The sequence below is a fragment of the Cyprinodon variegatus genome, unplaced genomic scaffold (assembly GCF_000732505.1).
Source record: "Cyprinodon variegatus isolate N-32 unplaced genomic scaffold, C_variegatus-1.0 Scaffold100, whole genome shotgun sequence".
NCBI classification, from domain to species: Eukaryota; Metazoa; Chordata; class Actinopteri; order Cyprinodontiformes; family Cyprinodontidae; genus Cyprinodon; species Cyprinodon variegatus.
The window spans coordinates 1,391,411-1,415,323 of record NW_015150553.1 but is presented as its reverse complement, the minus strand read 5'-3'; the positions used below and the strand labels follow the sequence as shown (position 1 = coordinate 1,415,323).

Here is a 23,913-nt window from a genome sequence, read left to right as displayed (position 1 = left end):
GAAGAAAAATACCCAAAACCTCTAATGAACTGAATATACATAATTTAAGCAGTTATACATCCATTCAAATCAACATGCTTGTAAATAATAAACCATCTAGTGCATCTAGTGTTTCTGCATGTAAGACATACAACTGCCTATGCAAAATCTAGAGCTAAAGTTTCAAAGTCCATTTGACAAGTACTTAATGCACCTTTCCTTCCACGGCGTGCTACCAAGTCTGGTAAAATAGAAACCCAATTGAAATTTGATGGACCCCTGCCATTGAAGACAATTGAGGCCCCTGATCTTTGAGACTCCCTCTGTATGGTTTGTACAAATTATAATGGTTACCAAGAATGGCAAAACTGGTCATTTCAAATTAAACAATTTCCCTCCTCGTATCTTATTCCCTTCCATATAAAGTTCTTTGGATAAAAATATAGGATGTTTCCATATATTTGAGCTTATTTACTGCAAAATATATTTTTTTACCCAAGCAGTCAATAGATCTCTGTGTCAGAACATATACTAAGAAACCTAGGTGATTCAGTTCCAAGCAGTCAGCTCTTTTTTCCCTCTGTCACTGCTCTAAAAATGCATAGATATATCTTAAAGCTGACTAAACACTCATTACTTTGGTTTGAGACAAGCAAGGACAGCAGCTCACTCAAAGGAACATGCACACGTAAGTAAACCCAGAGTCCTGTCTGAAAACATATCTGCTCCCACATACAGAAGTCCAATAATCTACCTCCCTGCAGCACAAACTGCAAACTCTCCCAATTAAAAAGGTGCAGATCAAAGTCAGAATACTCTCCCAGATGCACATGAAGACAACCTTCTATCATCAGCTGGGTTATAGCCATGGCTATGAATTAAGAGCTAATAAATCATTGCTACTTAAAGACACATTAAAGTGAAATGCAGATGTAAAGTGTCTATTAAAGGAAATAATATATTTGCGTTAAATAAATAAGGAAGACTAGGACTAGTTAGAATAGAATAGAACAGAACAGTATAGAATACAATAGAACAGAACAGAAAAAAACAGAACAGAATAGAGTAGAACAGAATAGAATAGAATACAACATAATATAATAAAACGGAATAGAATAGAACAGTATAGAATAGAACAGAACAGAATAGATTAGAATACAACAGAAAACAACAGAACAGAATAGAATAGAACATAACAGAATAGAATAGAACATAACAGAATAGAACAGAATATAATATAATATAATAAAACATAATAGAATAGAATAGAACAGAACAGAACAGAACAGAACAGAACAGAACAGAACAGAATAGAATAGAACAGAATAGAATAGAATAGAATAGAATAGAATAGAATAGAATAGAATAGAATAGAATAGAATAGAATAGAATAGGGTGTCGGTGATGATGGCTGTGTCTGTGACAGGCTGCAGGGCCCCGGCACTGACAGCCCTACCGCTCCTGTCACCATAAATCATCCGGATCATTCTCACCTCTCCCCGCTCGATGCGCTCCACGATGCTGGCGAACTCTGTCATATCCTCGGAGTCTGACATGGCTGAAGATGGTGATGGATCCACTCTAAGCTTACAGCCACAGAGCGCTCAATGAAGCGCAGGGAAGATGAAATGTTCGCAGAAAAAGAAAAACCAAAAAGCTGCAGAGCGTAAAATGAGGAGGATCCAAAGGCTGAGATGTATCAGCAGACAGGAGCAGCTCCTCCGATCACCATCCTCTCTCCTCCTTCCTGCGGACCTGCGCCGGCTACTGTTTGCTGCTACTTGGCTTCATCTTGGAGGAAAAAACGCCCCGCCCTCATCTAAACTGTAGTACCATCTCCTTCCACCTCCATCATCCCTCAGTGGCGATGTCTCCACCCAAAGAGCTCTTTGTACCCACCAAACCTGTCCATCAGTTACTTCAGCCAACAGCCAGGGGCGGAGCTAGATGGGGGGCCACAGGTGGCTGTGCTCTGAAAAAAAAAATTATGCAACAGCTTTTACCATTTACTTAAGTATATTTAGTTACTTTATCAGCAATACTCTCAGGTGGAATATTCAAAACATTTGAATTTTTCATATATTACAATTTACTTGACAACAAAACCCTGTGGTTTTTGTTGTCAAGTAAAGAAATTATGCACATCAATATTCTAACATTAAAGATGATAAATACAGAATTCATGCTCTTTTCAGAACAAAATTTTATCTTATATGAGGTAAAGAGAAAATAATGTGTCTCTAGGAGTCTTTAGTGAAATCGTAGATAAATACTTTTTTTAATAAAAACGTATTACATAATTAATTCATGTTTATATTAGTTCAGGTAAATATCAATTTTATGCTGAAGGATCATCGATAAAAGTAGGTAAGTAATGACAATGGAAAAGATTTACGCCCCAGAACTGAAATCTGAAAGAGTTTTATCCACTATACCTTGAATTTAGACACCATGGATGTTTAAATATATGCGTCTATTTGTTAGCAAAGGCTGTAGGAAAGTACAGTTAGTCTTTATTTAGAAAATATGGATGTTGCGCTCGTTAATTTTCCTGTTGGAACAATGTAGATTGACCCTGAGGTTCTGATGCCGATCTACCTTCGGCCACCCCCCTCAGTCTACATTGGTTATTGGCTGGACACCCTTATAAAAATATTCTGGCTACGCCTCTGCCAACAGCAAATAATTAGTTATCCAGTTTTTAGGAATCCAAACATGGGAAAGAAGGAGGTTGTGTTAAATATGTTGCTGACATCACTGCAAGTTGCAAACATTAGGGTCATCTTTTCATTTCTATATAGTTCTACCAAACCTACAAATGCAGCATAGATAAAAGAAATAAAACTAGGATTAATCTTAGAATCCAACATTTTATGCACAAAATTAATTTGTTATTTTTATCTTATGACAAATTGATGAGCATACATTTAAATCAACATTATTTACAGTGCTATAAGATCAAAACAAACATTTTGAGATAAAAATTAAGAATTTATCTATTGTGCATCAATTCTAAAAAAAAACAAAACTATTTCAGACAATCAAGTAAAATTACAATTCATCACACACACATTATGTTTAATTGATGATATCTAATTACAATAGATGCATAATTTAGTGTTTATTATGTCTGAAAAGGGCATGATTTAAAACATATTTAATCATTCCAATCCTCTTTTATAAAGTCCTTAACACCAACAAGCGTCCCAATTACCGTTTAAGTCCATTATGTGAGCATATACATTATTTTACATATACATATGAGCATACATATATACTTTCACTCTATCCTATACACACCTTCATTCATACGGGTATTACCATAACCAACATGACCACAGTATAGTTAAGAGTATCCATTATTTTTCAAGAGAGACCTAAAGTTTATATATTAATCAGTATCTTATTTGAACTGAAATGTCAAGCTAAATGCAGATCTTTTGTACTTAGATGAAAGAACCATGGTCCTCTTTGGTCACAATAAAAATAAATCTTTTAAATGAGTCAAGACGATGCGTTTGAACCTGTGAACCACTCTACTAATTGTAAAGCATGGTGGCAGTAGCATCATGCTAAGGGTCTGTTTAACTGTAAGGAGTTTTGCTGCATTGCAGAAACTGCATGGAATGATGAAGAAAGACTTTCTCCATAGTTTTTTTCTACATCTAAAATCAAAAGGGTTGATAAACGGGTGAAAGCTGGAGACAGTTGCGGCTTCCAACAGGACACAGATGCCAAACAGCTGTACCAGTAGATGTATGTAGTACCTGAATGGTGAATAAAAGCCCACAGTTTTATTTCATTTTGCTGGGGGTATATTCAGATCACTTTGGAGATGTTGCCACATACATTTAGTTTTAGTATCTTACATATTTATAGTATTCTGTTCTCTGTGTATTTAAGTGTATTCTCTTAGGTCAAAGTTATTCTTCTTCCCTTTGGCTTCTGCTTTCTTTGGTTTCCAATCCTTAGTCCCGCTCACCAGTCTTCTCCCAGCTTTACCATTTTGTCTAATTAACTCATCTGGATTGAAATTATTTTTCACTTATCCTTTAGCATATGAGCTCTTAGCTTTTCACTTCTCTCCGCTATTTCTTTTTATTCCCCATAGTCCTCTCCTGATCATTTAAGCCTTTTAAGTTTTTTATGTTTTTCTTTATAAAATCATCAATATAGAGTATTTAATGCTCTGAACTCCCACATTAATGCATTTTTGCACCATATTTCTTCTCCTACACTGTTTACATTTGATCACTGCTGCTTTATGTAATGGAAATGTTCTGAAAGCTGTGCAAAATGAAATTTCATTCACTCTGTGTATACAAAATGACAATAAAAAACATGCTGCTTCCCAGTTCACATCTTTATTTTGAGCCAAATCACAACATTTAAAACAGGACATTCATTAATATAACTTTTATCCACATGACAATTAAACTGCTAATCTGCCCCATACCCTTGGTATTGTACAGAGGTGTATCTCAATGTGGCTCAGTGAAGCCGCTTAACAATGTTTAATGGCTGCAGCACAAAATGTGGGGCGACAGCAAGAGGACGGGATTAAGTTCCTGTTTTTCATGTTTTCTGGCATTGCCACTTGTTCTGCTTCAGCAGATGGCCTCATGGCTTCACGCAGACATATTCCATCCACCCTGGTGAGCATGAGAGGGGGGCCGGCGGACAGGCAGGGACTGTCCCTGACACAAAGCAGCAGGAGCAGGACTAGATAAATAACTCAAGTGCTGTGATTCTTGTTTAGTCACATCAACGTAGAAACTATGTGAAGCAGTCATGAGAATGTTATTGAGCTTTAAAATAATTTTAGAGGCAAAACAAACAATAGAAAACGTAACAAAAACAGATGCTTTAAATGTCCATATTTCACCATCAGTTTTCCCTGCTCAGAAAGGGGTCTCCTCTTTAAGTTTAAATCGTGGCGTGGTTAACAGATCCGCATTAGATGTGATTGCAACGTACTCTGCCATTTATCGAACAGGCCTTTGCTGTGAAGCAGAGTCGTAAGGTACTGGCAGAGTACTAGCAGAAAGTAATTGTGCATTTTTCAGAAGAAAAATCGAACCATCCTTTTATAAAAATTAAAAAAATAAAAATAAAATAGAAGAAAGGCCACTTACAGCAGGTGTATTGTGGTGTTTGCATGAGATAAACTCCGTTCTGGTTCCATAAGAACATAAAATGGGTTTAGGCTTCAGTAACCTGTTTTAGTAACCAGAATGGTTTAATGAAGTCATTATTTTTATTTTGCTTCTTCCAACAATAACCATCAGGCAAACAGATTGCCAGGATAGGATTTCCCCCCAAGAAAAAGATCTTAGTGAGGAGGTCATACTTTTCTATTTTCCACAGTGGCGAGAGAGTACTAAGCTTTTTGAGGGTAGTTATTTTTCTTTTTTTTATCTTGGGACAACTCCACTAGGTCAACGTTTCTGTTAACTATGTAAATGTAGATGCTTGTGGATTAAAAATCTATGCTTTTGGCTTTATATTGAGTTAAAGCTACATCCTCCGTTTTCAGTAATAGTTCAAGGTTTTAGTCTATTTTTGTTGGAACATTTTCCACTGTAAAGTTCCATAAAACAAACTAAAGACAATCTGTAATGTTAGTCTAAGGAAAGAAAAAAAAGGAAATGTGCAGCAGGCTTTAGATGAATTTACTGAGGTATACTATGTCCCTGTCCATGAAAAAGGCTTTTAGCTTTTTGATGGAACAATGCAATGTTACATCCAACCAACACCTTGCAGCTTGGCTTTCCTTCAGAGGGCTCACAGATTGACAATAATATACAAGCTTCTAGGGATCCAGAGATAATTTGGGGTTTAAAAAAAAGAAAAGAAAGAAAATGTGCTCTTCTGGGAAAGGGTGCACACACTTTATGTATTAAGTATCAGTACTAACTAGATGTTTTCTATGAATTTGGAGGGAAATTCATTGAATGATGGAATTGAAATGCAAGAAAATGCAAAAAAAAATCAGAAGTTTTTGTTTCTGGCTGTAGCACACCTGGCAGCAGTCCCAGTGCGAGCTGGCACTGCTGAATGGCAGAGAATCCAGACATCTGAGTCCAAGATACCAAATTAAAGTTGTTCAATAAAGCTTAAAAAATTAGGTAATAATCAGGTCCTTGCACAGATATATGTGAATACTTATCATGCACTACAATGGATCTAGTGAGAACATGACCTTTAACTACACCAAAAGGCAAAAAAGACCTAAAAAATATATCAAGGAACATTAGTATTTTATCTAGGTTATTCATTTAGGATTTAATGTTGAAATATGAGTTTAGTTTCTTCACTAAAACACAGGCAGCTCATGACGTGCTTTAGTATATTGGTTCCAACATGTTGTACAAACGGAGATGACACATTAAAGCCTCATAAAAAACCACATAAACAGAACGTGCTCTGTCAGAGTGAATTATTAATATGAAGCATTGACTGGCATGCTTTACAGGGCAGAATGACTTAGGTTACATCATTACATGGAATTCCAGCTACACCTGCAGATAATTGTTAGATATGCTTTCATATTAGATGGATTAAAGCTTTGCTGTTTCTAAATTGTTCTGAAGCAGAAGCTGCTTCACTCCCTAACAGATCGGGGATTCAGGACCTCACAGTTCAGGGTGGGTATCTTATTGCCATGTTTGTCTTACGTTACCGTGTCAGCTGCAGTATTGAAGTCAATGGCGGTTCAGTGCGGCTCCCAGGTGGGATGAAGCTTAGGATGTGTGCTTCAATGTTAGATTCAGTAAACCCCCTCCTCCACAGATTTTTAATTAGGTCTTACTCACTGACCTAGTAAAGAAGAAAGACCACAATGCTCCACATGGCGTGAAAATGGGAGCCAACTGAAGCAAATCGGGAAAAAATGCAAGCCAGTTGTCATCTGTGTGTTTAAAAATAGAAAAACAGTGGAGTGACTGGGCCTCCTCTAGCCTGCTTTGCCTTTCATTCAGCTGCTGTGGTTACATTTTTAAATTTAGAGAAGTGGAGGTGTGTGCTGTTAACACTCCTGGGTATTGTTGGATTCCGATTCCAAGCTGCTGATTCCATATCGAATGTTTAATAATACTGTTTTGAGAAATTGCTTGAGGAACATTCTCCATTATGTTTTATAATCTCAGCTGCAGACCAGGTTTATCCCTCCACCCCCCCTTATTATCGCTTGATCTCAGCAAGCTTACGGTAGTCTATCTTTATAGATTTACATTAGCTATGGACACAGATCTGCACTGGCTGATGAATTACGAAGCACATGTCACATTTCCTCCATTATTTTGCTTTCTTTATAGCCTTTGCTTGTAACATTGTGTTTCAATCCTATTTCTTTATTTTGATCCAATTGCTTTTAAACTATTCAAAATCAGTTTATTTCTACAAGTAGCATTTGATGATTTATTGAGTCAACAAAAGTTATAGAAATGGCCAGATTTAATATTTGATTGAATTCAGCTGCATGTCTTTTTGTAAAGATTTGAAGGTCTATTGAGTGTGGTTCAGATTACTGTTTTAGGCCAGTCTATTGAAGGCAATCGATTAGGAACCCTGACTGAAGCAAAGTAGTCATTTGAAAAATTCTCACGGTAGATAATATATACAAGAGACACTTGTCTCATTAATTATTATAGTTTATAGGCATACTTTTCTCATTATTTGGGATCTTTTGCTCAATCGAAAGATCGAAAGAGCAAACATATGAAAAGATTCTGCATATCTACCTTCTACTTTTCATCTTCTTTTTACCCAACAGCAATGTTGTATCTATAATGATACTTTATTTGAGTTTTCAAATTTTAATAATTGCAGTCATCTTACAAAGCATTTAGAAAATCAGTCACAAAAAGCTGTTTTTATGTGAAACCTCTGAGGGATTTTTTTTAACCAGACGAGGAAACATGCCCTGTTAGAATGAAATTAATGAAAAATATCACCAATACCAGATTAACTACATTTAAAGCAGTTTAAGTTCATGTTTTTAACTAAGAACGTCGAATAGCATGCAACAAAAAACATTTTATGTCTCTATCAAAAATCCGCTGAGAGAACAAATTAGGAAGTATAAAGCAAACCTGAATTTAGTTATAAGCCATTTATTTCAGGGCTTAAAAGGAGAAGAAAGCTAAACAGATCCTTACTCTTTTAATTGGTGCATTGTTCACAGAAACATAAAGCGTGACAAAAGCTTATATGATGAGGAGCAAGATCAGGAAGGCTGATATTTCTCCTATCTGCCTTCAACTATGCACACATTATTGACCGGATTATATGAAGAGCTCCAGTTTTTCCCCACAAACAAAAACATAACTGTGGTTGCATATCGTAGCGCTCTGAGGCGTTAAACTCTACTATAGCAGTCAAAACAAATACTATGCTTGGTAAAAGTATTCAGAGCCATTAAACTTCATATGAACCGGCAGGCTGGATAGAAAGGGCATTAATAAGAGAAGCAGCCATGAAACCCATCACACATGTGGAGCTGTGGAGATCCACCGCTCATGTGGGAGAATCTGTTGACAAAACCAATGTTCATATTATTGCTATAATTGCTTTTGGGGGTTTTTGTCGAACAGAAATGGGAAGATAATTAAAAAGTCCTTTAGAATGACTTTTATTCCCATTCAACATCTTAAAAAATGTAGCAGAGGGGATCCACTCAGATCTAATTTTAGTCGCTTGGAATAGGAGTTTAAAAAATGGCCAATGCTCTTTGCATGAAATAAACATCTTTTTATTATTATTTTATTAATAAGTTTTTTTTAAATGTTGGGTAAATATTTCAGCTATTTGTAAAATGCTAAATGCTACAGGTCGATGAAAACAGAACTCATCACTTCATACCATCCCTATAGTGAACCACGGTGGTGGCAGTATCATGAGGTTAGTGCACTTTTAAAACAAGGTTTACCTTTACTTCAACTTTTCTCCCAAACAAAAACATTGTTATATTTTTTTGCAAGACACCATTAAAACAAAGAACACACAAGTTGAAGTTAGTACACATTTTATTCGAACACAAACAGGTTTTCATGCCAAGCGTGAATCAGCATTGCTGTGTCCAAACCCAAAAGCTGCACCATGAGAAAACATCACACACCAACACCTGCAGGTCCAGTTCTCCTAATGTAAATGCTCCGTTTTGTTGCCCAACAGATGTCAGATATTGATAAACATTTAGATCAATCTAAACTCATTTTTATAAAGTATAGAAAAAATAAACTCCGTTACGTTTTTTTTGTTCCATGATTTATCATTACAATATTGATAGCATTGCTTCATGAAATGACATGTGGTGTTTGGGCTGCATCTCCACTCCAATCTTTTCACAGCTTTTAGAGGCACAAAGCAGCTGCGCCTTCTATTCATGCAGATGAACCCAAGGTTTCATCTGCAAATGCTTTAAAATAAAAATGTACCAGCAGTGGTGCCTTTCAGTGGCCTCTTCAAATAAATCCTGACATATTTCTAGACAATATCAATCTGAAACAAGTCAATGACATCTGATCTCAAAAGCAAATCCATTTTAAACAGATGTAAATGAACTATATTTTTCTTTTGTAGATCTAAATCTGAAAATGCAACCGAGGTTTAACTTCTTTCTCCCTAAATTAGGCATGAAGGGGGAGAAAAAAAAGAAAGCACAGCCTTCAGAGAGCAGCGACTGCAAACAGTCCATTAGGCACAGTAAGAAGGCAAGCAGGAGAAAGATGCTTTACTATGTGTACAAATAAAAACAGGGTAGAATTAGATTGGCAGGAAAACTGGACAAATGCTGATTGGTTACAGTTGGCTTCGTTCTGTGGTCTAAGAGAACAGGCTTATAATATAAAGGTAAAAAAAAACAAAACAATACCAGATAGTTTTATCATATAAAATACAAATAATTCAGTCTGACACTCGATCCAGCATCCATAACATGAAAAAAGAAAAGTAAAATTATGGTTTGGTGATGCAAACATATGTAGAATAGGAATTAAGAAAATAGTCATAGAATATGTTTTTTTTTTCCAGATTAAAGCAAAAATGAAAAATACAAATAATTCCGTTAGGGCATTATTTGTACACTGCAGCCCAGTGTTTGGTCTGGATTCAAAGAGCATAATCCAGCCTCCGACAGCTTTACTGTCAATAATAGATGGCTCGCATTATTTATTCATCTACCTCTCCTTACATCACCTCCTCCTTTTTTGGGGGGCTTTTTTCTCCTCCCAATAGCTTTGGAAAGCGACGGCAGGTTTAATCTGGTTTCTGCATGCAGTCGCAGACATGTCTGCATGCAGCCGACGGGCAGCTGCATCTCCGAGTCTTTGAAAGCATCTCGTCCTCATGTGTCAGCGTGGGGAGCAGGTGCTACCTCAGACTGTGGCCTCATTAAAAAAAAAAAAAAGTGCCACTTCTGACAGCTATACGTAAAGCTGGAAATATTTTCTCTTGCTGTACGACAGAAACCTGATGCAGAAGCAAGAGGTGGAAAGACTCCTCCGCCCAGGTTATGGCCTCCAGAGAGGGCTAAATTAACGTATTCAAAGCAGCTAGATGAAAATAATCACTAGAGTTCTGATGGTTATCAAATGGAAAGCTGCTCTCTGCTTTCTTACACATGGAGGTACAATTATGGTCATTGTTTTTTATTTCATCCCGCATCCTTTCTGGACTAAGAATAAGCAGCACGCATCAAAGGAAGATGTTTCCTCTGGTTATGATGCCATTGTCTAACCTCTCTACTGATTCCCAGCTGAAATGACCTCACAGGGATTCAGGAAGCAGGTGAATGAGCAAAGTTCAAGTGTCATGAAAGAGCCTCCTTAGCGTAATGCTGTTTACAGGAAGGGAATTCAGTGTTACAGAACCTGGGAAATGATTCGTACTCCTTGGTACTTTTTATACATTTTGCTTCATTACAACCAAGCTTCACTGCCGTTAAACAAAACAACAACTTTGTTTTCAAGATAATTTTACAAAGAAAAACCTGAACTTGATGCGATAGTTCTAAATGAAATATATAGTGCCATCTCTCACCCTTGATTGTAAATGTTAAAAAAAATAAAAAAAAAAAAATGTTGCATGGGAACTTTAGGGGAGCTGCAGAAATCCGCTGCTCAGGTGGGAAAATGCTGGCATGATCAGTATTAGCTGTGGACGCCACCTGTGAGGCGCAGCAAAATAAAAGCCTAGGAAAGTAATGTTTGGAACATGGAGGCTTTTCTTCATCAGGGATAGTGATGCCTATGAGGATTAATGAAGTTAAAAGCAGAGAAATCACTGATGAGGACCTATTGGTGCAAGCAGAACCTTTTAAAACGGGCCCAGGTCCAGTTTCTGAAAGAACGCTTAACACAAGGAGGTGATTTAATCTGTTAAACCATTCTAATAAGTTAGAGTGACCTACAACAAAGTCCAGACTTGAAAGCAACCGGCTCTGTGTTCACAGTCAAACATCTATGTTTATAGACCTTCTGCATCCGATGATTTAAGCCATGCTCCAAAGGACTTTTAATCAGCTGTTTTTAGATGTACACAACTAGAGTAGCAGCTGTTCATTGCAGTGAAGGTGAGTTAAACTGCCGATCTCTTATTTTAGATTCCAATTGCTTGGAAAAAATATTAAACAGTTGTACAATTATCGGTCCTTTTTAGAATTATGAGCCACTTAATGTTTCCTGTCCGATAAGATCCCAATAAAAAGGCTTCAGACTTAATCTACTCCAAAACTCCATTTAAAAAAGTCCAAATAATCATTTGTGTCCTGAGGTAGATTTAGCCCCGTTTTAATAAATGTCACCCAAGCAGTTCAGGTTTGTATCTAAAACTGTTGATTGAAAATTAAAGCCTGGGTCAGAGGAGTGAGAAGCTAAGGAGAATAAACCTGTTGGATGGTCTCAGCTTTCAAACAGAGGAACTATTGACCCATGAAGAGCGGCTGCATCATGGGAGGACTACAGTCCTCAAGCTGACTGGGTCCCACGGGTCTAAACGCGTTACAAAAAGCTCAGCAGCTATGTGCAGCTCCAGCAAAGAGCATAAAAAAACAAGTAAAGCAATGCGTCCTTAAGGAAAAGTCTGTTGATTCAAAAATGTTAAAAAGGCCATAAACTAAAGATGGAGGCATCGGATGTTTGTTCAAGTCTCCAGTTAATTACGCTTTCTGGCACATCATAATATTATACTTTCACAAACCACGACGCATAACTTTATTGACTACTTGTTTTAAAAAAAAGGCAGCAGAGAGGCGTGGCCTATATTGCTCGACAAAAATGTTGCTTTAGATGGACTTGAACTTGGGGCCTCAGAGTTTAAATCCTCGCAGTTTCATTCGATTTCGAAAGTCTTGAAAAGCCAAACATCTCAGAGACGCAGCAGCAGCAGCAGTCACCTAAAGACCGGCTCTGTTTCACAGTTAGTGCTGTAAATCGTCCTGCTGTCCGATGCAGCTGCCACCGTTGCCCCTCCATGTCTGCTGCAGCTGCTGGAGGTGCTGAAAGGCTCTCTGGGTGATGTTAAGAGCTGGGTGGACCTTCCTCAGATCAGGCTCTCCGATCAGAGACAGGCCACACAGCCCCAAGTAGGCATGCAGAGGGTCTGGAGAGGCAGGAAACAGGACAAAGAGAACTAGTTCAGACAGGTGACAGCTCTGTACAAAGAAACTAAAGCTTCCAGCATGCTTTAATTTATAACCTTATCTGACTTCTAAAAATCCTCCAGCTGCTCCTAGCATAGCAGTTAGTTGTAATGCCTCTTTAAGAACATGTAAATGCACACAGCTTGGCCCCCTGACCGTTTCACTCCCTTGGGAGGAACATAAAAGCTGCACAGGCCCATAATGGAGCAGTAATTGAATTCTAATGAAATGACAGATGATCGGACAGAGACATTAGAATCAATCACAGCATCATTAGCCTCATCCATCAGGACTCATAGTCAAGGTTGAACAGATGAGTATGTGGCCTTGTTTCAAGGGAGGCCTGATTAGTAAGGACACCTTCATCCATGTTTACATCTCATGACACTGAGATGCTTTCAGGGAGAACTTTTAGAGGGAAGTACTGTGAGACGGTTAAGAGGAATATAATTGAGGGTGGCTTGTCCCTCCTACTTGCTAACCTGCAGGCCTAAACCCAAAGCTACCACCCTGTGCAGCTCAGAGACCTAACAGCAATAGGGCAACTTCAACACCAAGGTGTGCAAAGAAGTCCCATTCCTGACTCAATATTGTCTTTACCATAACACTTTAGCAATCTTTGATTCCTTTATTTAAATACAGTCTACATCGAGATAACACCCCAAACAGGCTTGTAGTCGAGCTTAGCTGCTCCTTTATCTAAACATTAATTTCCTGATTTCTATATCAAAAATATTGTTACCATCAATCTGATGAACATCTAGTTTACAAAAAACATCCGCTGTTGGGGATATTTCTGAGCTTTAAAAATTAAAATTCTTAAATATTAGATATCAAATCTGGAAACACAAACATTTACTCTATTTTCCCACATCATCATCCAGAATGCAGAAAATCACTAAGAATCAACAGCGATCTCTGTGAGTGAGATTTAGGAACTTCAAGTCAAATCTTTTGCTTCCTAATCTCTTATTTTTTTTATTTTAACTCAGAACTATAACCCTCCCTATAGCTTTTATTGTGTCACAAATCTGCTTCTTTTGTCCCACGTCAGTGTTACCAAACCATTGTCCTAAACCAGTTCCTGTTAAGGACACTAGTCTCCTGTTTGCTTCTTTCCTGCTTCACTAAAACTCTTTTATTCGGTTATATTCACGGGCCTCCCTGTCTTATTCTGGTAACATGAGGAGCAAAGATTCCTGTAGAACAAAATGCCCCATCAAATAGCCAATATGAGGGCGGGGAAGGACACGCACACCTTCACCAGCATTGACTGCTGAAGGTTAGAGTTACAGGAGGGTTGTTATTCTTTGCCATTGATCTAAAGTAAAACTGGCCACCACAGCTCCTCCCCGTCTCCCTGCACCTGTGGAGGAGGAGGCGGCACAAACTGATCAGCTAAAAGGGAAAAAACATGAATGTACTGAAACTAACACGGGCTTGTTTGTCCTTTAAATGAGATCCTTAATGCTACAGAGGAGTCATTAAACTTTAAACATGCCATTCGGGCCTCTGCTTCGCTCCTGTGGCTGTTGTTGCTTTGTTTTTTTCACTGAATGCACCAAAAATAAAGCTTCAGAGCTGTGAAGGCATGAGTTTCTGCTGGTACCTGGGTGGCTGTCAGGCCACTTGGCGAAGCCACCAACCAAACGATCCTGCGTGGACAGAATGAAGCTCCTGTTTTTCTCAAAGTTGGTGAACTGGAACGCATCCAAGAGCTGGAGGAAAACAGAAGGATCATGGCGGGGGAAATATAGGAAAAATCCAGAAAACATGACCAAAAAAAAAAAAAAAAGATAATGAAATGAAAACATTTAAAACAAAAGAAATTTTACAGGGTTTATATCAATTTCCCATTAGGTTTAGTGAATCTGCAGCAAGTTCTTTTATAGTTGTGAAGTTTAAAGTTATCCTTTAAAGCAGACGCTCTACATTTTTCCTATTTTTATTGATCAAATAAAAACAAACAATGTATTCTCTAGCTAAACTATACTACTTGTTTCAATAAATTTTGTTGTAAATATTAATTAGAGAGCATAAAACAAAAGAGACGTTGATTTAATACAACACAGGAGTATAACAAAAAGGAAAATGAAAAGAAAAATCTAAATACAGGTCATCTGATTTCCAAACTGGAAATCGGAAAAAATGAGTAAAATAAAGAATAAAAATGTGTAGGCAACTTGTCAGGCATGCATGGAGACATTTCAGTGTTTGTTACCTCCAGGGTAGCCCCCACCCAGAAGGAGTAGCATGTATCCACAGGTTTGTTGGGTCGTCCCTGGAAGCCGCTCTGCTGCCTCATGATGCACCAGCGCCGGATCCTGTTCAGCTCCCGCTGACTCAGAGCCTCCTCTAGCCGGCCCATCAGACACAGGGAGGCTATGGCACAGTACGTCCAGCCACCTGGGCACATCAAGTTCATGTAAAGTTGCAGTCTGGGATGCTTAATGTTTCTGCCTTTATTCAGCTTCAGAGGGTTCTAAGATAGAGAACTACGTACATAAGTTTACATTTATTAGATATTCTCCAGTCTAAACCACATAAACGGCAGCGCTCAGCTTTGGGTGTTTTGTCTTTAGGATGAATGAACCAGTTTTTGTCTGAGATTGTAGTTGGGTTGATGTTCTCTGGTAAGATACAGTATGATTAGAGAAAACATGGTGGTCGGACCACTGGCAGGAAAAAGTTTGAGAGGTGCACTTTTAGTAGGTTTCCATTCTTCATTTTCATTCCTTAAACAGGTTTTGTTATAGTGATTTAACATCTAAATGACTGGAATCAGACAAAAAACCTCTCCAGAAGACAGCTGGTTGGACCACTGGAGTGGATCACCATGCTTACACACTGTTACTGTACTAAACAGGAATTACTGCTGCTAGAAGCTTCAAGTGAGGGCGAACACTTGATGGCGTAGCTTTGAGATCACATGTCCACCTTTTTCTAAAACTTCCATGTCCAAAAGTTTCTTTCAGGATGCATCATTCATGTGTTGCAGGATAAAAAAGAAAGAATAAGGGGGGGAAAAAAAAGTCCTAAATATACACTACGGGCTGAACATCGACACAAAAATCTAGTCTCATGCCCGGGCCTATGAGGATCTATAATTCTATGTTTCATTCACATAACTGTGAAATTATAGCACCAAAAATGTTCAGATTTAAAGCAGCAGTGGGAGGTCTGGGCCCTGAACCAGCACACACACCTTAAGGGTAGACGGAGTAATTAGCCTCCACGGATCATCTCTACCGATTTGGGATCAGTCCTCAAAGAGTTGGCAGGCTCGGCTAATGAAGTAAAGTCTCACTGAAGTCTTTAATCACAGAAGTTGAATTTACAGCAAAGAGAAAAATCACTAAGTCCACCCCACAGGAACAGCTGTGGTTTGATAAATGTACATTTTAGGAGCACATCACAGAGTTAGAAGGAAGTCTGTGCTCCCCAAACAAACAAGGACATGTTTATAGCTTCCTAACTGCTGATTTTGTGGTGAAGGGCAAGTGCTTTTTTTTTATTATTATTATTTATTTTTTTTAGAAAAAAAAAAACAAAAAAACCCCCATCTAATTGAAAACAGTCATATGGATCCTTATAGTTAGAAGTTTGACTTTGGATTCATTAACACACTCACCATGACACTCTTTCCCAGCTCCTTGGCCAAATGCATTGTCATATGACTATGGAGAAAGTGAAATACATTTAGAAATGTTATATCAGCAACAAGATTTACAAATGATAAAAGATGCAGATGAGAATACTAATTAGAGAAAGGCCTAAACATCAACTGGCCGATATTAGTGTTTATTTCCCTGGATCTGCCGATATGTGTATGTAATGGCCAACTCAGCCATGCCTTGAGCTCATGTGAAGGAATTGCATTGCTGCTACCTCCATTAGCTATCCATTGTTAATGTTTTAATTTGTTAATAAAGGTTTCTAAAAAAAAAACAACAACTGATTTATGTGTTATCATTACGGCTGTCACTACCCGACAGCGGCAACAAAAAACAAAGATGGTGCAGGCATCATGTAGGAAGGCGAAGTTACATGACCAACTGGGGGCGGAAATTACCGATCATATGTCCTAACGGTCAGTTAACAGAGTTCACTATAAAGTTAACTATACAGTCCCCACTCTATATACCGGTAGTGATTGAGGGATTTAGATATTTGGACACGTCCATTGTGTCAAAGTACTTCCTGTCAGTTGAGAGTCTGATCAAGACAGAAATTGTAGGTTTGAATGCATTTCATGAACAGGAAGAGCATTCAGAGGTTTTGGTATCTGATCTTTTAAACCAGAGAGCAGGGAAAGTTTAATTTCCAGACAACTGGTTGGTTCATCGCTGACTGGAATTGAAAAGAAGCCTTTGGACAGCGCTGCACTTCCATACCAAGGCCTTTAATCCAAAATATTCCCCTGTTTGTCCCACTGGTTGATCTTACTTCCCTAAAACTAACCAAAACTTACAAACCAAAGCAAAACAAAGTTGTTGTGGCTGGCAAAGGTTCTCAAATGCGCAGCCTGTCACAAGATGCTTCACAGACAGCCACTTCCTCATCCTCCTGTTTATTTTTATTTACAAGAAATTACACAAGCTTATATATAAAGGGATTAGTCAGGTTTTCAGAGATAAAGATGGCGGCTGTGCAAATTACTTAAGCAGGCAAATTTCAATGCCAGCAACAGCAGAGAAGAGGCAGAGGTTTTCAGAAGGAGAGTGGAGGGGAAGGGCTGCAGCTGACTGGTGTCTCCTCTGGAGGTAGGACCATTAAACTGTCCTTCTAGGGATACAATAAAACAGTTTTTTCAAAAGCCATCAACAAACCTCTTAAGGGTCTCCATTTCATACTTTGTCAGCATTAGCCTCCACAAGTGTTCCCTGATAGCAGCCAAAAAAAAAAAGCTTACATCAGGATGTTTGAAATTTTTGAAAGTCTAACATGCGTTGTTTCTCTAGCTTAAAAACCTTTGACCCTTTGTGTACCGGAACAAGTTAGCGATTGTTTCTCATAGCAGGAGACTCGGTGAGGGTAGGGACTGTGTTACATCTCAGCTATAGACTGAACGTTTCTCATGACATCATGTCCAAAAACCTAAAATATGGTGTTAAGAAAATGACAGCCAATGTTGCCATTCATCTATAGAAATTGTTTCTATTTCATACAAACTACTTGCTGTCTAGGATGTTGTTATAAATCTTTAATAAATAAAAAATATCACTGAAGGTCCCTTGCATGATGGTTATTCATCACCTGTTTAAACCTGCTTTTATTTAAAGACGATTAAGAGAAAAGCAGCTTCATGTCAGCACCAGGAGATCTCTGTAAACTTTTGGTCTAAGCAAAATAAATAAAACTCAATCTGAACAACAGACAGTCGACAGCTGAGAAAGTAACAAAAGAAAAAAAGAAAAAGAGATTGTTTCTGTCCCAATTTTAATCAGTTCAGACCAAAGTAAAAAATGCTGCCCTGGGGTCTCCAGCTAAAGCTGTGCATACGTTAAACTTTTTCTAAGCAAGCTGAACATTTTCACAGTCTGTCTATTTATGTGTAAAAGACAGGATGTTTTTGAACACACCCATGAAACGATACACCGTCTGAAATGTTAAACTTGATATACAGTGAAGTTTCTCGTGGGAGCCGAGCAGCTCAGGGGAAAAACAATGTTTGATGTGTGTGACGCCCAGAAAGACAAACAGAGGACAGTTAGACAATTATGACTTTTATTCTTTTTAACTAATACAGAAGAGGAGCCGCCAAAAGACCATGATGCATCACTCAACTCTGTTTTTTCCCCTACTTGTATTACTACTATTTGTAGACAAACTCCCACTTTGTGACTGTAGGGGGCCGGTTTTCTTTGCGCCTCAAAGATGCTCAATTTAATCTTAAGGGTGGATGTACATTGATGGATGGATTCACATCAGCAATCTCTCACTTACCAAACTTCCCCGGATGTATTCAATGGCTTTCTGGATGTCCATGCCCGACCAGTCATCCAGCATGTAACAGATACTAGCAGCACAGTAGATAAACCGGATATCGTTCTCGCTTCCTTCTGGCACAGCATAGAAACTGAAAGCCAGACAAAAAAACAAACAAAAAAGGGTAGTTTAGTGTCTTTGAGTTTTTGTTCTAGATGTCCCACATACTTGAGTATTTGTGGATTATTTCCAGCTTTAGGAGCACCGATTACCCTCCTCATATCCGATTAGCATCAATTATTCATCCCTTCCTACTAGGGTTGTCAAGATACTAAACTTTTCAACTCGATACCGATACTAAGTGAAATATTCGATACTCGATGTCTTTTGCGATACCACAAGGATAAAAACAAAGACTCCAAAATTCAACAGAAATGTTTTCATTAATAAACAAAATACAATAAATAGATAAATAAATACAATAAACAATATTTTGAGGTTGTATGCTGTGCACAATATTAAGCAAGCTTGATAAAAAACTTACAAAATTAAAATTAAGTGTTCCTTCCTTGGCTATGCTTTACACACATAACAATGACACTAGCCAAACCGTTTAACAAAAATAATTCTCAGCAGCTGCACCTATTACAAAAAAAGTCTGAAACTGAAAAGTGCGTAGAATTATTCAATCACACAGTGTTCAGAAAGTGCATTTTCCTCTATTCTGCACATAAGATGAATGACTGTTTAGATGCCACTGGTGGTAGCACTGTATCGATACTTTTGAAAACGAGTATTGTATCCGGATACAACTTTTCAGTATCGATACTTTTTTGAGTATCGATACTTTTGACAACCCTACTTCCTACATTTATGTCATACTACTACCCCTGCCAGATCAGCATATGATGAATTATGGCAGATCTGGAAAAATAAGGATCTCCCTGATCTAGATTGAAAAACAAAACAGATATGATTTGAAATAAAAGTGTACGCATTGCTTTTTAGTTGAGACGGAACCGAGGGTTAGGATGTTAGAACATGAAATCATAAAGTACAGAGAAAGAGGTCAGGATCAGGGAAAGCAGAGCGTAATTTCCTTTAACCTGCACACACATCATTGGCTCAGTGAGCAGAACATCTCCATCTTTCAAACATGCTGCTACTCCAGATTAAACAGAAGTTTGTATCCCAAACTCACACTTTTAGTTGCCTTTTGAACTAGAAAAGGTGCAGATGCAAGCTCTAGTCTGACCACGTTAAATCTGTGCTCAAAAAGGCTGCAGGGGTTTCTGAGTCAGAGTGAAAATGCCAGCACAGATAAAGGTTTAGGTAAAATCATGTTGCCTAACCTTCCGTCCTCGAGCTGGAGCACTTTGAGACCAGCCAGAACGGCCTCTTTATTAACCCGACTCAGGTCATCGCCAAGTATCAACAGCGAGCACAGTCCGGTGTAGGTCATGGCCACGTGGCCACTGTCGTATGGATGGAGCACACCTGGACCCTGAAGGAGAAGCAAGAAAGGGAAATCAGAGAGACGGCTGATGGCTGCAGATGCAGACATTAGATCTCCGTCTCATTATTTCAACTGAACATCAATATTGCATCTGCCTCTGTAGGGGGCTCCTTTTACTTGGAAGAATGAAAAATGCAGATTTACTGATGGATATAATCTTAAATTATGATGGCATGTGCAAAAAACAAACAAAAGTAACAGAGGCTTACTAAAAACTAAAAAACCACATTACTTGTACAACCTTTAAACCAAATCTGGGTAATGATAACACTACCTTAGTGCTGTAGGGAATTCCAATATGTGAGGATCCTCGAAACCCACATCGGTTCAGGTTGGATTCTGTAGAGAGGAGTCAGGCAGAAATGGAAGTATTCATACTAGTGTAAAAATAAGCATTAGGGGAAAATTTAATAATATATGAGTCCACAGATTTCACTTTTAAACCCTTTCTGTTCCAACTTAGCTTCTGAGCTGAGATTGAGGAGAGGTTCTTATTGATAAATTCATAGGGTGTCTGCTGCCCCCTTCTGGCCAGAAACAGCGAGCTGCAGCTTATACATGATTTTTTAGTGTGTGGAGTCCAATGTCTCCTTCTGTCACATACCAACCTTAACATTTTATTTTCTGACAACTAAGTTCATGCAGATTAATTCAGTCGAAGCAACAATCTGAAAGTCTTAACGAGTTTGAGGACGGGGTTAATTAATACTAATGTCCCATTTGGAAATCACAGTTGTCTCTAAACTTGTTATTTTTCTAAATCTAACGAAAACAAAAACTGGCAGACTCCCAACATATGGCTATTGCAAAAAAAAAGGCCCAAAAAAAAAAACAACATCCTTTCAAGCACGACTATCCCTCCATCATCTCCGTTGATGTCTTCAATAATTAATGAAATGCGCATCTAAACAGATGGTATGGAGTAGCTTGTTAGACATGAAAATATATAAATAAATAAAATTCCAATCCCCAAACAAGTCATTAAAAGCCTGAGTGTGATACTTTTCTTTGATGAACAGCTGTAAAGACGCAGTGGGTTAGGCACAGACAACTGCAGACCAAGAAATGGTTTGAAGTCTGCAAAGTTGGACAACAGGCGCATGACAGACGTAAAAGTTTGATGAGTGGGACGACGCAGAGGCCTCGCTGAAAGTATGAAACAGTTTGTTGTCTTATTCGTAAACTAATTCACAATAAGTTGAGGTGCAGATGTCATAAGGCATCTCTAATGGATGACCAGCCACACTATTTATGGACAATAAACCCTTCGACCGACAACTTGTTCTTTTTTTGGTTCCTCAAAATTCGGTTTAAAGTTGTAGAATCTTAATTCAAAGCATAAATGCATCGTAACCTTGACAAAAGCCTAACAGTATTAAAATCTAAACTGGAAGGTAAGACTGCATTAAAAAAGTGACCGGTTCAACCATACAGGCAACAGCAGGGTAAATAATAGTCCTTCCATATAGGGTCTGCTTGGAGTTTCCATCCAGTGCGACTTACAAAGAAAATGTCCAAATAAGAGGCGCCCTTGCAGGTCTGCAGGTATGAAATATAGCTGAGCCCATTTACAGAGCTTTGTCCAGGATTATATTCTTTAAGCTGGAGGTCTTCAACAGCGGGTCCGCAACCCCTAGGGGGTCCACAGAGGTAATGCATGGGGGTCGTGAAAGTTTTTGGTTGATTAGAAAATTAGCAATTTTTTTTTTTTCACTAATTGAAATGGCTTCAAATACACATTAACACGAATTCAACACACTGTGGTAAACAGATAAATGGAGGCAGAGGATGTCTTTCAGTCATCAATGCACACATTCAGCAACACACAGGAGCTCTTTCAAGCTGAGCACCGTTTCATTCACAACACCTGTCCCATCAACCAGGAATCAGAAATACTTTAATAATCCCAGGGTGAAATTACTTTCGTTACATTACTTCAGCTGTAATAGAGTGACTATAGGACCAGTTTAATATACCACAATTTCATACAATATATATAATTAGAGGCTCCCCACTCCATCTCACCATTAGTTTGGGGGTCTTTGGCCTGGAAAACGTTGAAAACCCCTGCTTTGAGCCAAAGTCAATGTTAGCATTATAAGAGATCAAATGTAAACGAGAAGCTTTTCTTTTCTATTAGGCACCAGCCTTAATCCAAACATCCACCTCCCATTATTCTGTCATCAATGAATGATTGGCTATAATCAAGGATTTCATTTTCCACAATAGAGACTTTTTTTTTTTTTTTTTTTAAAGGAACAATATAACTCTGTAGTTTAAAAAAAAGTCAGCCTCCATGCCTTTATTTGTTCTCTGTTTAGCTTTATCAGCAAAGCTTATCACTGATGGTCAAACATCTTTCTCCTAATCCTCAATGCTGTTACTAAGCTCTGCTTACAAATGAAATTCACTTTACAATTTATTTCATTTCAAAGCTGGTGTGGAGGGGGAAACAAAGAAAGGGAAATAAAGTTGAAGTAAAGGTAGATGTTGGACTTACTGTCCTGAGTGGGTAGAACTTGCTGTGAATAAATCCACTCAATCAGCACGTCACTGTCAACCACATCCAGGGCATCCAATACATCCAGACCAGAAAGGGCAAAAAACAGGATAGTTAACCTGGAATCAAGCAGTTATCACATTTATTATTTTAAATAAAATTTAGATACGTTTTTTTAAAGGTTTAATCATAATTTAAAACCAAAGCAGCTGCTAATTGAGCTACTAATGAGTAATAGCTGAATATAATATGATATAAACTGTTAGAAAAAAGGACTCAAAGAGATAAAATCTGCCTAATGAACTAATTATGCCAAGAAAATCTGGCTGCTGGTTTAAGAAACTAACATTAATTGGGTTTATCACCTGCTAGTGAATCACAGCTACTAGCTAGCTCCATTGCCTTTACCTTCCTAAACGAAGCAGAGCTCCCCTCCGCCCTCAGCTCAACTCACCGGGTTGTCTCCAGCGAAGCGTATCGCTCAGGTAACACCTGCAGGGTCCTCTGGAAGAATCGGACATGTCGGTCTTTTAAAAAGTCTATCTGCTCACATTCTTCAAACTGGTTCTCCTCTTCCGCCATCTTTGTTTCCGCACCTATAGGGAATCTTTCCGGTGCGTGTGCTTTTCGAAATAAAAGCCTCTGCTAGCGCCAGAAGTGAAGAAGACTTCAACTGAAGCTGCAAAAAGGATCCCATTCCAGTCAGAAAGACCCAAATCAAAAGTTCAGCAAATGAAAAGTTCAAAACCTCTGGAGCAGTGTGCCGAAAGGGAAGAGGATTCATTGATTGTAAAAAAGAAAGATTTTGATCTTTTCAGCCGAAAAGGAAAACCGAAAAAAATGTAAATAATAGCGAAAGCTGTAGAAAAGTATTTTGACATTAGAGATTAAAACTGGGAAAAGGTTGAAAGCGTGATTAGAAAACCAATCAGAAACTGGCAGAATGACGATAAAGATAAAAAAAAATATATATATATATATATATATATTTTATTTTTTTATTTTTTTTTTTTTTCTGGGGGCGAGTCTTGTTTCCTTGTTTAACCCCTTGTCAGTTGGTGGCGGTAATGCACTTTTAAGTAGTTTGCCAAACGCCATAAATCCTCACAAGAAGAAGAACAAAAAAAGAAGACGAAGAAGAAGTTCGGCGTATTTAAACGGTCATATATATATATATAAAAAAAAAAGCTTTATTGAAAGTTTTATTTCATTGAAACACGTTGCATAGTGTCAGAGAATGTGTTTTACGACAGTCACTTTAAGGGGGATGTTACGACAGTGAAGTGTTTTATGGCAGCGAATGGTTAATGTTGGGACGGGTGTTAAATGAGCACATGTTAAATAAAACGG

General features: G+C 38.1%; 2 protein-coding genes across 6 annotated transcripts in view; both read right to left on the bottom strand.

Moving 5' to 3' along the window:
• trim36 (tripartite motif containing 36) overlaps positions 1-1,860 on the bottom strand; it is a 32,461-nt gene extending 30,601 nt beyond the window's left edge. For 3 of the 5 annotated variants that reach the window (XM_015374340.1, XM_015374341.1, XM_015374339.1), the window contains exon 1: positions 1,473-1,859. In XM_015374340.1, coding sequence (XP_015229826.1) covers positions 1,473-1,535 — 63 coding nt within the window. In that variant the 5' untranslated portion in view covers positions 1,536-1,859. Of the gene's footprint in view, positions 1-1,472 lie in introns of all 5 variants that reach the window. The other 2 variants (XM_015374338.1, XM_015374342.1) reach the window with 2 other exon arrangements.
• Positions 1,861-10,008: 8,148 nt separating this feature from the next.
• On the bottom strand, positions 10,009-23,176 carry pggt1b (protein geranylgeranyltransferase type I, beta subunit). Its single transcript, XM_015374306.1, has 9 exons — positions 23,018-23,176; positions 22,564-22,682; positions 20,338-20,402; positions 19,900-20,051; positions 18,566-18,698; positions 16,251-16,296; positions 14,841-15,025; positions 14,229-14,337; positions 10,009-12,579 (listed from the first exon to the last, which is right to left on the bottom strand). The coding sequence occupies exons 1-9, from the start codon at positions 23,143-23,145 to the stop codon at positions 12,398-12,400; spliced, it is 1,119 nt and encodes a 372-aa protein (XP_015229792.1). The 5' UTR covers positions 23,146-23,176; the 3' UTR covers positions 10,009-12,397.
• Between the last annotated feature and the right edge of the window lie 737 nt (positions 23,177-23,913).

Excerpts from the sequence above, each read along its gene's own strand:
- pggt1b (XM_015374306.1), bottom strand. The coding sequence starts at position 23,145 with ATGGCGGAAGAGGAGAACCAGTTTGAAGAATGTGAGCAGATAGACTTT. Across the intron at positions 20,052-20,337 it reads GAATTCCCTACAGCACTAAG|GGTCCAGGTGTGCTCCATCC; the intron begins GTAGTGTTATCA and ends CTTCTCCTTCAG. Across the intron at positions 15,026-16,250 it reads AGCTGGGAAAGAGTGTCATG|GTGGCTGGACGTACTGTGCC; the intron begins GTGAGTGTGTTA and ends TGATGTGCCCAG.